Below are 14531 nucleotides of genomic sequence, written 5' to 3'. Positions count from 1 at the left end.
TGACCAGCGAAACATCTTAAATAAAATACAGCAAAGTCCTGTTGCTTTCATTTATGTTTTACAGATATTCCATGACCTGGATGAATGAGAACCTTCACAGACAAAATACAGATTTGTTCAAATACGTTTTTATTCTGAGTATATTAAATAAAACAAATACACACTATCAATACTGTTTATTGTAACTATAAAATTCAAAGTAAATCAGACTACATCAGACTAATCAACAGTAAAACAGGCCTTCATAAGGATCAATTAAACTTGGAATTGAATGAGGCCCTAGTCACATTATGCATTGCATTGTTTTAAGACAGTCAATTCATTTTGAATGGGCTGGCAGTGCACCTGAAGTACAATGGCGTCTCTATTCACGTAACCGTAAGGCATCTAGTTACTCAATAACCAAGGTCACCTCTCAGTGGTATGTTTCAACCAAAAGTAGTTTCAATTCAGTCATTTTACAAGGTGATCATATGACTTTCTGTGGCTTGTAAGAGTACTAGTATTGGGTTCTGTGAGGCGTCTCTGAAGAGAAATTGAGCTATTCAGGGTTTGTGTTTAGTTCAACAATTCAATATTTTGAGGAAATTGACATTAGATAAAAAAAAAACAACTAACATGATATAAATTACTTGTATAGCTTAGTAACCGAATGTCTTTTGGTTGCTCTGCAGCAACCAATGAAATTCACTTTCATGGCTTTTTCCAGCTCCTATCTGAATGTGATTTGTTACCAGCAAACTACATAGAAAGCATCCAATGCATCCTTTATTATGATGCACATTCTTCCCTGACTATTCTAGGATTGCTGTAGTAGAATTCATGTTCTATATTGAAACGGTGCCTTGGATGTCTTCTTTTATTATTTGCCCTCTTCTACATTTTCTTTTGTACCTGCATCCCAACACGTCAATAAACAGCATCTGAAATTGGATAGATAGTTTAAAATGTAAAGGAACACCAAACATTGAAGGCTACCATTGCTAACCTATCGGAAAATGCTGCTTTCTACTTGGAGTTTTTTTATTGAAATTTAAAAAAATTAATAAAACCTTCTTGGTACGGAGAGCCCCCCTCTATCCCCATTATTGAAATGGTACAAAGATCCCCCCTCTATCCAGGTGGTTACTGTGATGAGATCTGCTACATGCTGTAGGATGTCAGAGTTGTCAAAGCTCAATGATCTGTAAACGTGAAAAACCTCCTTAGTTCTCTCTAAATGTTGGGCCAATAAATAGTTTTGCCATAAAGGCTGCATGTTGTACTATATGCAGTGATCTTTCTTAGAAAGCATATGTGCCACAGAAAATATGTCACTCACTTATCCCCCTAGGTTACCAGTATTTCATTATCAAAGAATAGCAAGTTAATGCCCAGGGCCCCAAGAGCCAGCAGTCTGTGTTTTCCTCATCCTATGTGGTTGCTCAAGCCAGAAAAGGAAACCTTCTTTAGACTAGTGTCTAGTAGTTACATTGTTTGGTTTATTTCTTTCACCCTCTCCTATTTTTCTTCTCTACTATCCATCCCTTTTGTCTTCTTTTTTTGGTCTTGCTGAGAGTAACATTAAATGTAGCAGAAGACATTTTTAAAAGAGCTTTAAGCAAAAATGGTGAAACATTGTGGCTGTAATAGCGGTGATCTCTAGAAGTTTCATGTAGCGTTTTCCAGTCTATGACAGTCTCCTCAAGCACATCCTTAGGCCTGGTTCACACCTGTACGTTTTGTAGCGCGTTCAACACTCTACGAACACTCTACAAAACGCTCAAACATGAAAATCCCATTGTTTTCTATGGGTATGGTTCACACCTTGCCGTATTTCAGCCCGTCTGAACGCGCTACAAAACGGCCTACGCCTGAAAAGGTACATGAGCTTCTTTGCGGCGTTTTTGTCGCGCGTTTCCATTGGGATACAGCCAGGTAGCCCTCGGAAACGCGCGTTTGCCGCGTGGGTTTTTTTACTGCGAATCGCGGTAGAAACGCGCGACAAACGGGCATATTCGATACGCCTATGTGTGAACAGAGCCTTAGTCTCCCTTTCACACGGGCTGATCAGGAGGAGACCCGTACACGGATCCCCTCCTGAACAGAGCAGTACGGATCGGATGTTACCGCTGTGACATCAGTGTCTGTCCAGGAAAAAAATGAAATGACCAGACCCTATATCGGCCTGTAGGGAATCTGATGTAAACAGATGTGTGTCCATTTACATCAGATTACCCCCGGTCCAGCACGATCAGGTCCATCAAAATGGGACACTGTTCTATTTCTTTTTCCAGACCTGGCCAAAGTTGGGGGTAACGGTGTTAACTTACACTCGTCCATGTAGACCCGGCTGCCCAAAGAGTAGAATTGGGCATCCATTTGGGTCCGACCTGAAAAATTGACAAGCGGACCTCATCAGACTGCCTGTGTGAAAGGGGCCTTATAGCATGCCTAGACTCTGGCCATCGCTTATAACATGTCTACGCTCTCTGACCATTTTATGTAACATACCCATGGTCTTGGATTATTTTCTGTCGTATGTCTTCAATCTCTGACAAGCTTTATATAACATTATATTTAGTGAATATTCTGTGTGGCTCTTTGGTAATGTCAGCGGCTACACTTGAGGCCCCTTCTATCAGGAAAGTTGGCCACCATTGCCATTTAATAGCTTACATAGCATAGAATGCTTTCAAGGCCCCTTCCTTAAAGTGGACCTTTACCCCCTTTGACTAAACATCACATCAGTATACAGCTCTGCATGCTGATATGAAATCATCTTACATTCATTAGCTAAACAAACTTATTTTTATTTTACTTACAATTTCTTTTTTTGCACTTCCCGATCCATTTTGGCACAAATGATGTAATGTGCCCAAGCTTTGCATCCTGGGAAGGTTACATCGGCAGAGCATTGCTGGGAAATTTTATGAGATCTCAGGGAAAGGTATTTTCCTCCCCTGAGATGATGTGCATGGTCACATGTCCTAGTCACATGTGCCAGAGTTCTGGGAGGTAAAGGGAGATTTAGTAACCTGCCCTTAGTAAAAATGGCCACTGTCAGAAGACTGGGGAAGAAAAGAGACCTAACTTCTACCTTGACGCACCTTACAAATATGATGTTTACTATATTGGGATATGCACCTTTTATGCAACCTGCAGATAATAGCTTTGTTTTTTTTAATTCTTTTTGTTTTATATTGAAAAGCAAAAATCAAATTAAATCTTGTTTAAAAAAAAAAAAAAAAGAGACAAGGTATGCAAAGAATACAAAGCCTGCAGTTATCTAGAAGTATGTGTTTGTAGATTGTCATTACTAAACATTTCTAAAGGTGCCTTTGTTGTCATTTTGAACATATGGGTAAAGTTCCTCTTTACGTTTATCATCTCCAGCATGGGAAAGGTGCCTAGTGCCATAGTATCATAAAATCATTTCCAGTACAGTTACCCGTTAGAACTTTTAATTACTTAAAATGAAACATGCTTATTTTTTCTATATGCTGAGGTCAGCCAGTAGAAAAAAAATCCAGCCTATTAGTCTTCCCAGATACAATGACATCAGCTCTCCATTACTAGGGGCAGTTTTCATTAGATGTGCGGCAACCTGAATGGTGTGTACAGATTGTAGGCTCCGAATAAACTTTTTAAAAAAACAAATGTAAACGGTGACAGCTACAACCCATTAGCCAGCCTGCTAAAACACTTTAGTGAGCAGGCCCCTATTCTACAGTGTACACTATCGGTGCAGTTAGTGTTTTCCAGCTGCCATACAGGGAGACTGGAGAGGAAGCAAGAATTAGCTTACAACAGCCTCAGTCTATACAAAGGTACTATTTGATGGGATTGCAAGGGGAATTGTATGGGTCACTTTAAAGGAAACCTGTGCTTAATTAAATATGGATGCTCCTATTGCTAAGTTTTCCTTCTGAAGTGGATAGTTACTTGGCTGTCCTGCAGATTTATTGGATTCCACGGGTTTAAAACCCATAACCAGAAGTATAAATCTCAGGAGTTCTCATTTCACTTTTGCTGCATACTTGTCCTAGGTCTGTTATTTGGAAGGAACTGGATCAGCTCTGCAGCCAGGTAAATGGCATCTTTCGAAGTATGGCAGCCTCAATATGTCTCGGTACAAGTTCCCTTTAAGTAGTAATTGTGAACAAGGAAAGTACTATGCTTCCAGCCAGTCCACATTTAGTACAAGTCTTCTTGGTATCCTCTTTATAGGAGTACTGTCACTAGGTAACCTGTCAGTGAACATGTCTGCACTCCGATCGGCCTGTAAAGTTAACCCCGGACATCCTTGTTTCACAAATAAGAGGCCTTTTTTTGTTAGGTTTCTGCAGAAGTTTAAATGTAGAGTGTGAAGTCGTTTACAGAACAAGGGAACCAAAGCCAGCAGCCTATTGGTTACCCCAGAGCAGTTCTCCAGCTTTAGACTTTGAAGATCTGGGCAGAGTTTTATGATCTGGATTAGAGGCTCATCTGTCACATGGGCACAGCCTGATAGTGTCAACGTCCGAAGATTTGGGCACCTAGAAAACAAACATACAGTAGCTGTAACAGATGGAAAGGCCCCATTTAATCAAGTTCTATATTCATATATAAAAAAAACCCCGCTCAGGCATTCCTATTATGTAGTATGTAAAAGGGTGTCTCTATTGATATCGGCCTCCTGAAATTCCCTAAAGCGTGAAGAGGGCATGTCAGCTCTTTGAGTTGGGAATCTTTCACAAAGCATTAGACCCTTGATGAAAGCTCCCTCGTCAACTCCTCCCATGCTCGCCTCCAGAACTTCACTAGAACCTCTTCCATCCTATGGAACTCTCTACCCCAACCTGTCCGTCTATCTCCCACTCTGACTGCCTTTAGGCGATCCCTTAAGACTCATCTCTTCAATAAAGCCTATCCCACCTCAACATGACCACTGAACTCTTTCTCAAACAATTCATTCCCACACAGCTACCTCGTCATGTATCACTTCCCCCACCCTTTAGATTGTTAGCCCTCAGGGGCAGGGCCCTCCTTACCATCTTGTCTTAAATTGTATTGTGACTGTAATGTCTTCCGTATATTGTAAAGTTCTGCGCAAACTGTTGGCGCTATATAAATCCTGTATAATATTAATAATGAAAGCCCCTGATGTTTCTGAGTCCTGGGTTGTAAATTAGTTCCAGCACAATGACTTTACACTCCAGAGGATCTAAATTGGAATTGCGTAGCATGCAGTCAAGGAGCCAAGGACTGCCTGCCTCTATCAGAGGTTTCCCTTCAATTGGTACAACTAGACAGGTTTTATATAAAGTTATCTTATATAGTTATACCATGCAATGTATTTATAAAACGTTTGCAGGGCTGTTTGCAAACATCTGTGTTGTAAAGTCACACTGCAATATGGCCACTAGATGGAGCCGAGGAGCACAGGATTCCTATAAATACATCTCTTTGTGTTGTAGTAATCTCTCTTCCAAGACACAATGGCACAGAAGTTCACAACCCTGAGATTTAGAGTACTATATCAAGTATAGATGACACAGGGCTAGTGGTTTTTAAGGGTATTCTTTGGCTAAAAAGTAAAAACAAAAAAGGTGCAAAGGTAGGGAAGGACACGACACATTTGTTGCAATGATGCGGCATGACACTACACACAATGAAGTTTGAAGTCCAGTTTATCAGTAAGTGTCCAAGTCTTACAAGGGTTAAAGTGGGATGGTTAAAACACTGCCATATTTTTTTTTTTCTTTGCCATCTGAATCCCATTTAAGATATTTCCCTTCAACTCCTGTCCTATAGACACATCAGCAGGAAAAGGTAAATTGAGGGAAATCCCCTCTTAGTTATCACTTGAACAAGTCTCCCCATTGAGATATTTCCTCTCTATTGCTGCTCTCATGTCCCAGGGACAGTGATCACCAGGACGAAGATGTCACAACATCCAGATACACCGCTGCCACTGGATAAGATTTAGGGGGAATTCAGACCGTTGTAGTGCATTACATCAAGGTAGAAAATTCAAGAGAATGGGCTGCCAATGCACCACAATGCATATTTTATTAATAATTCTAATTAGATTATAAGAATACACAGAATACAGACAACAAATGTGAAATAATCGGATAGAACATATTAAGGAATAATGTGTCAAAACAGTAGATTACAAGAAATAAACGGCTTCATAAATCCTCCCCTTTAGAGTGTACCTATAGGCTCAGTTGTTTGGGAATGCCTCTATAATGGCTGTGTATTAGGAAAGCTCTCAAATCATTATGGCAGTCCAGGAAAGTGAACTTTGTTTTCAAGTGAACTTATCCTTTAAATACATATAATAGACTGAAAAAAGGAATGGGGGCATATTCACACGCCTGCAAATTTCTACAGTGGTGGCTATCATTATGGCAACCAGACCACAAATCCTTGCGACATTTAAGGGCATCCCATCTGCATGACAGCCATCTTGAAGTAAGACCCCCCACCCCCACTCCCGCATTTAGCTGTTATTGTGTGTGTAAAGAGTCCGAAGAGATGAATCTTACAGGGAAATGCTGACAATGTCAAACAATTACCCAATGAATGAGCCCTTTACAGCCTGATTGTACATTCTGCTTTACCACTGACTGTGCTGACCTACCTGATTGAATATAAATGGAACTGATTGTTCAGCTGTGTTTGTAAATGTAAAGCTGGTCATATATTTACGAATCTGTACAATCTTCTTAAAGCTGGCCATACATTATACAATCTGATTATACAATCCCTATGCATAGTCTTTTATTATATGACATCACAAATTATAACAATCCAATTATTTTTCTTAAAATAAGGCAGGCACCTGTACTACATAGATGCTGGTAGATCAAAAGTTGGTTGTACAATCAGATTGCATAGTGTATGGTTGGCTGTAGATTTATGAAAATAGGCATAGTAAGCTTTAGATTTAGTAGAAAATATGTCTCGTTAGGACTGACCCAAAACAGACATCTAGGTGGTTGCTATGGGTAACAAGCAACTTCTACCATCAACATGCTTCATTTGACAAAAAAAAGTAGAAGATATGAAGAGCAATCCATATTAATTAGAGAGCAGAGCAGACATGTAATATAGGAAGAGGTTGAAGAAAATAAACAGAACCAGCAAGTAGAGTGGCTTAGCTGCTCTTCAGCAATCATATTGGCCATACAGCACTAAAAGTACAAAGCAAAACTGCTCACATGGAAGTAAAGACACGGATGAAACACATTTCTATTAAAGAAGAACTCCGGACATTTACAAAATGAACCCTGGCAGTGAAGCTACCGCCACACTCAGGGGCATATCTGCCGCAAGGCAAACAAAGTATTTGCCTTGGATGGCACTTTCCGGGTGGGGGATGGGCGGTGGCACAAACCCCCGCCCCTAAACCAGTGAGGGAGAGCCTCACCTGCCATTACCGGTATTGGCACTGATACTGGTATCGGTGCCAATATTGGGCATTTTCACGAGTACTTGTATTCCTGAAAATGTCACCATACTAAGCTTCGATATCGGTGCTTTACATTTTTAAACACAAGCAGCTGCCGTAAGGTCCTGTGCTTGCTGGGGACCTCAGGGCAGCCTTCTGGGGAACTTGCGGCACTGCATGTGTCAAGCATCTCTGCCTCCTTTATATGGAACCACGCCGCCCACCTCCGGACCCCTGGTGAGACCCCGCACAGCCCACGAGAGCCCGCACAGCCCTGGTGAGACGATCAATGAACGATTCGGAACTCCATACTACATGACCCCTGAGGTGAGTAATGGTCTAATCATTCTGATTATTTCTATGGCTTCTTCCACTATGGCCATCCCATGATGTTTGTATACTGATCACTAAGCCTCCTGCCAGGTTGTGCAATGTATTGACCTTATCTCTCTCACATATCTCCATAGACCTTGGACCATATAGAAAAACAGCTGACTATTTCTCCTTTGGAGTCATCGCCTATTAGATGGCAGTGGACTCATGACCATTTTATGCTTGCACTGAATATACTAGGTTATGCAGATCAGTGTGCTGTGATTTGCCACATTACCCAGAGCATGTTGATCCTAAAGTCCAAGACCTCACTTTAAATGGTGTGAGAAGATGAGGTTACAAACAAGGTAACAGAGCACAGCCCCAGACATAATTCCGGACAGCCAAAGTTCTACCGTATAAACTCTCATTCTATAATGCCTTTAACAAAGCTGATACTCTATACAGTAACTGAATTCCCATGTTAGGAAGATCTCTGGTTATTACCTGGAAATAAAGCATTATTATTGAAAGACCCGTCTTTCCATATTATAACCCAAGACCACTAATGCCCAATCCCTGTCCAGAAGCTACAAATTAAAAAATAAGAACAGGTTGTTCCATAATATTTTAGTGGCTTTCTAGAAGATATCTCAAACATGTTACTAAGGTACAACATTGGAACTCAAAGACAGTACTGGGGGTAAAACATTATTTGAGTAAGACATCATACCTCCAGACACATTGGTCAGAGAGATCCCACCTCCAGCGCACAGATTGGTCTTTTCCCACTGAGATCCCACCTCCAGCACACACACACCGGTCTTTCCCCACTGAGATCCCACCTCCAGCACACACACATCGGTCTTTCCCCACTGAGATCCCACCTCCAGCACACACACATCGGTCTTTCCCCACTGAGATCCCACCTCCAGCACACACACATCGGTCTTTCCCCACTGAGATCCCACCTCCAGCACACACACATCGGTCTTTCCCCACTGAGATCCCACCTCCAGCACACACACATCGGTCTTTCCCCACTGAGATCCCACCTCCAGCACACACACATCGGTCTTTCCCCACTGAGATCCCACCTCCAGCACACACACATCGGTCTTTCCCCACTGAGATCCCACCTCCAGCACACACACATCGGTCTTTCCCCACTGAGATCCCACCTCCAGCACACACACATCGGTCTTTCCCCACTGAGATCCCACCTCCAGCACACACACATCGGTCTTTCCCCACTGAGATCCCACCTCCAGCACACACACATCGGTCTTTCCCCACTGAGATCCCACCTCCAGCACACACACATCGGTCTTTCCCCACTGAGATCCCACCTCCAGCACACACACATCGGTCTTTCCCCACTGAGATCCCACCTCCAGCACACACACATCGGTCTTTCCCCACTGAGATCCCACCTCCAGCACACACACATCGGTCTTTCCCCACTGAGATCCCACCTCCAGCACACACACATCGGTCTTTCCCCACTGAGATCCCACCTCCAGCACACACACATCGGTCTTTCCCCACTGAGATCCCACCTCCAGCACACACACATCGGTCTTTCCCCACTGAGATCCCACCTCCAGCACACACACATCGGTCTTTCCCCACTGAGATCCCACCTCCAGCACACACACATCGGTCTTTCCCCACTGAGATCCCACCTCCAGCACACACACCGGTCTTTCCACTGTAACTGTGTTAGATATACGTTTTTTACCAAAAATATGGGTAATAAATGGGTGTGGTTACTGAGGGCGTGGCCACTGAGGGGTGTGGTCACGGAGGGGCGCTGTAAAGCTTTCTCGCACAGGGCGCCTAAAGGCCTAAGGCCGGCCCTGACGTCATGCATGGTTTTATGTGCAAAGGTGTCTAAAACAAGAACCATGTCTTCAATAACGTGTCAAATTTACCCTTAAAGTTCTCTGAATGCTTGAGCTCCAGTCAGGTGAGGGGGGAGCAATCTGGGCAAATAGTATGATCAGTCTGTAGCAGGCAGGCAGAAGCCTTTCCTCAGTCTCCTATACCCCAGTAATTATTCTGATAGTAACAGTGTAACTTTGTATCAAGTCACGAGGTGCATCTAGGAGAAATATTTTAGTTCAGGGAGCAGCTTCTGATTCCTGAACAAAGATGACCTTGGTCCCTTGGGGGAAATAGTAAAGGAAGACTTTATCAGGAGTACTGTGATCTATTTGAGAGACAGTCAATTCTTGCATATCACTTGGCATGCATACACTGATCATATAATCTGGTAGATTTGTTTAAGGGTATTGCCAGCCTAAGAGACTGGAGAAATAAACATGCCCCCTCAGCAGACAGTTCTAGAAGAATGTTATCACAAGTGAGGTTAAGGTGGTCCGAAGGGGACCCTTGGCACCATTCTTTGCCCAGCATAGGCAAGATACCACTCTCTGGTAAAATCAGGGGCACTGCTTGCTTTTATTAGGTTGCTTATGGTCAGCCTAATACAGTGATGGAATTGGCATTACCTCTTGGAGACCTGGAGCAGGAAGTCGCTGACTGTATTGAGATGGTGGCTGCACATGGATTTTTGGAGTGTGGTCTTCACGCAGTCTTCAATGTTGCAGACCTTTACCCTGCTGGAATACCAGCAAATCGACAGCGATTTCAGAGCTGGCCCCAAAACAAAATTCTTCTTTGTCAATTCGGATGGGGAGCTGAAATTTAGCAGCTTCCATAGTGAAGGCTCCTGGAAAATGTCCATCAACTTGTGACATGTCTGTGACAGGCATTTCTTACTGTCCTTATCCAGGAAGGAAAACAAATGCAGCAGACATTCAGGGTTCAGATCTGTTATGGTTGTAGCGACTCCTGGCATGGTGCAACGAGCACTGATGACAGCTGGATCCTCTTTCTTTGTGGACACTAGGGAGAAACCACCAGAACAGGCTAGATTTCCTCACAGCACACAGATTACCACATATATAACTACACTTCAGACTCTAGATTTGTAGCTTGTATTTGACACATGTAGCTTTATTCAAAAAGAGTTGTTCCACATGTCTAACTTATGTGCAGCAAGCCAGATTTCATCTACTACTGGTCTGATCCAGCAAAGTGAATTTCATCATTTCTGCACTTCAAGTGTATGAAGCCAAAAAGTATGTTTCTAGTTTAGGACAGAGTGGGGGAAAATGAGAACCTCTGGTTTCTTCTTGCTGCTACCCAGAGCTTTGTTAGAGAGAATTACCAACACTTCCTGTCCTGCTGACAACTGTTTCACCAGGCAGGAAGTAAAATAAAATCTGTAACCGTGACAACAACAGAAATACCAAATCTAACAGGGGTTCTAGCATTCCCCTTCTCTGCTAACAAGAAGCATTTTTTATTCTGTCTCAGTGGCTGCAATAGAGTTGCCCTCACTTGCTGTCTGGTAAATGTTGTCATGAAGTTATTTCATGTTCAGATTTGTAGATTCTCTCTTCAGAAGTAGCAGCTAGGATGTGAGGGTCATTCTTCCTAGATTGGAGTAAAAACCTGACAGGGGTTTGAATTCTTCCCCACGCTATCCAAAACTAGAAAAAAAAATGTTTTTTGCATAACATTCACTTTAAGAGTTGAGGATTTTTTAAAATAAGATGGTAAGAGGTGAAAGTACATATTTCTGTAACACTGACTAGCCATAAAAATGCATGTAGCTAACTGTAAAAACTAAGCGCTGTTTATGGTCATTTTAATCAGTACAAAGTAACTATCTGTGATGAGTACAATATAATTGTGATAGTGTTTATAGAAAATAGAATTAAAATAGAAATGCAAGACTTTGTTCGTAATGTGCTTTTTAAACTAATGATCTGGTCAGCTTTTGGAGCATTTAAAGCAGAAAAACTTTCAACAAATTCCTGTCTGCAACTGAAGAGATGCTCAAATGGATCCAGTCAGAGTAGACATGTTGTAGGCAGAAGAGTAGATTTTCAGCAGATCATTTACATGATCCATAAAACAAATGAGTATAAAGACTTACCAGTTCCAGGAGGATGGTTCAGCTTCACAACATGATGTGTTGTGTAGTCAGAGCTGTAGGGTTAAAGGGCCGGGACATATATGGCAGGGACCACATAGCAGCTGCTGGGTTATATTTAGTCACACATATCAGCTCGTTTAAGCCTAGTCTGCCCTTGTCAGTAAAGTGTGTTTATCGTCTCTGTTCAATCCAACCACCTCACACAAAATATTTGATAGTAATGACATTGCACATGATATCAGTGGCTGTGTTTATTGTTAGGGAGGACATTTTAACAACCTCAGCCAACGCTGTCTGGCAAGATAGCAGGTTAGCACGCCGTCCTTTATTTACTAAAGTGTGTCTTAGACAAAACGTTTCCATTTAGGATTGAGTAGGTAATAAATACAATGTGTTCATTTCTTTGCACTTTCTGTGTCCTGGTGGGGACATTGTACTTCACTTCCTGTCCACCAGACGCAACAGGAAGTGAGAGAGCAATATTCTTCAAAATGAGGGGAAATCCCATAACCTTCTGTTCCAATGGGTTGAACTCAATGAACTTGTGTCTTTTTTCAACCTGACTAACTATGTAATGGTGATCAGGCCAAGTAGAGGGGTGAATCTCCCCAGTGGCGACACAGACTGCAGTAAAAACATAACCACTCTTTTTTTTATCCACAATTCTTATCGGAGGGCCTATTCATAATTGTGTGTTGCGGCAACACACCTGCTCTATGCGCGGCCTGTTGCAATGCCATTCATTGTGAATGGCACTCCAATGCATTGTACAGCACAATGCACCACAACACATGGTCTGAGATTTTTTTTTTTTTAAAGGGTCATGTACGTGTTTTCATCTGCTGTGGTGCGTTGGCAGCGCAATAATAATAAATAGGCTGCCTTAATGCAGCACACATTAACACATGCCAAAATGTGTTAATGCACCACAATGGACCGTTTGAAAGTGTGGATTGGCGCTGGCAGTAGTAGAACATGTCCTTACATACACCCAACCTAAGGTGATGAAACGGCAATTATTTTAACTTGGTCTAAATATCAATAAGATTGTGGCCTTATTTCACAGATCCTGTGAATGGTGGACACGGCTGTGCGGGTGGAGCCATGCCCAATAAAAACAAAAATGACAGCATCCTGTGGAGAGAGGAACCCCACGATTCAAGTAATGGGGGGACATAACCATCTTTCATATTACATCCTAAATATGGGTTACAGTGTATTTGCAACTCCTGCTGCTGTATTCCAGAGCAGCCAACTGCAACAGATTTCATTCTGAAGATAAGATATTCTCACTCTAAACAGAAGCACCAGTTGCAGCTGAGGGAGGAATCTATGACTCAAGCTGTAACCTTGTAGTAAATCTGTTGCACAATTTGTCTCAGTCCCTGTATAGCATTGCCTTGTCCTGCAAGAGAATTGATAACTGTCCCCCAGAGTGTAGTAATCATTTAGAGTTCTTTTTCCCAGACACATTAGTGAATAGGATATGTTTAACCTAAACCCCCTCATTGTGTATACATGTCTCTGGATACATATGGAGCACTTATATTTGATCACTGTTCTAAGGTGACGGTCTATACGGTAATGGTGGTGTACTGTTACAATGTGGATACCATGATGGCAGACAGTATAATGTAATGTCAGAGTCAATATTATGATGCTGCAGTATTCAATGCAATCTCAGTAATTATTTAAACCCCTTAAGGACAAGGGCCGTTCTTTCCATTTTTTGCACCCATGTTATAATCCACATTTTAGGCCTGAAAATTACTTGAAACCCCAAAAAATTATATATTTTCTGAAAGCCGAGACCCTATAGAACAAAATAGTGGCAGTTGCAAATGTTTATGTTGCACGACATTAGCACAACTTTTCAAACCCAAAACGTTTGTGAAAATGCAGTTAAGTTAAATTTAGTACCCTAAAACACTATAGAAAACCATTTGTTTTGCAAAATATAAAAGACGAGGCAACAATGAGTAAAAAGATACCCAACATGCCCAGGTTAAAAATTGTGTGCGTCCGTGAAACTGCAACAGAATTTAGTACCCCCAAAAAGTCCATAGACGACACTTTAACCTCCCTGGCGGTATGATTTATTTTTTTTTCGTGTCATTTTTCGTGATATTTTTTTTTGTAATATCCCGCCGGATCCCCTACAGGTCATGAGTTTAGAGATATGTATAAATATTGGCCCTAGAATAATTGCTCTCACTCTGCTGTGTGCAGTGATACCCAACATGTATAGCGCAATTGTCGTTTTTGTACGCATGTTTATGGGTCAACCCGCGTGCTCGCAGGGGCAGAGGGGCTTTAAACATTTTTTTTTTAAATTCTTTTTACATTTAATTTATTTATTATTTTTAAAGCTTTTTTTTTTTTTAAACTTTGACAGCATATTGGCAGTGACAGGCCCTCTAAGGTGATGCTAGGGCTCCAAAAGACCCCTAGTAACATCTTTACACTCTAAATAAGCTATTGAAGTGCAGATCGTACTTCAATAGCTTATTGCTGTGCTTCAGGAGCCCAGCACCGACAGCTCAGGGACCAGAAGTGATGCAATACGCATCGTTCCCGATCCAATGGAATGGGGAGGAAATCGGTGAACGGACATTCACCGATCTCCTTTTTTACCGGATCGTAGAAGCGATCTGGCGGCAGCTGAGTTGCCAGAATTGCTTCTACTGTGAAGCTGGCCACTGACTCTACAAAACTGAACAGACTCCCGGCAGGAGTCTGTTTAACCCCTTCAGACTTCATGACAGGATTATACTGCCTTTGTAAGTACTG

At 42.0% G+C, this 14531-nt stretch overlaps 1 protein-coding gene across 1 annotated transcript; it reads right to left on the bottom strand.

Moving 5' to 3' along the window:
* Window positions 1-4152: 4152 nt before the first annotated feature.
* Window positions 4153-10702, bottom strand: FBXL22 (F-box and leucine rich repeat protein 22). Its single transcript, XM_018552778.1, has 2 exons — window positions 10246-10702; window positions 4153-4517 (listed from the first exon to the last, which is right to left on the bottom strand). Exons 1-2 carry the CDS (start codon window positions 10593-10595, stop codon window positions 4154-4156), a joined length of 714 nt encoding a protein of 237 aa, XP_018408280.1. The 5' UTR covers window positions 10596-10702; the 3' UTR covers window position 4153.
* Window positions 10703-14531: the final 3829 nt, after the last annotated feature.

Source organism: Nanorana parkeri, unplaced genomic scaffold (genome assembly GCF_000935625.1).
Source record: "Nanorana parkeri isolate BGI_ZX_2015 unplaced genomic scaffold, ASM93562v1 scaffold97, whole genome shotgun sequence".
Lineage (NCBI taxonomy): Eukaryota > Metazoa > Chordata > Amphibia > Anura > Dicroglossidae > Nanorana > Nanorana parkeri.
This window is presented reverse-complemented; position numbering and strand designations above follow the sequence as displayed.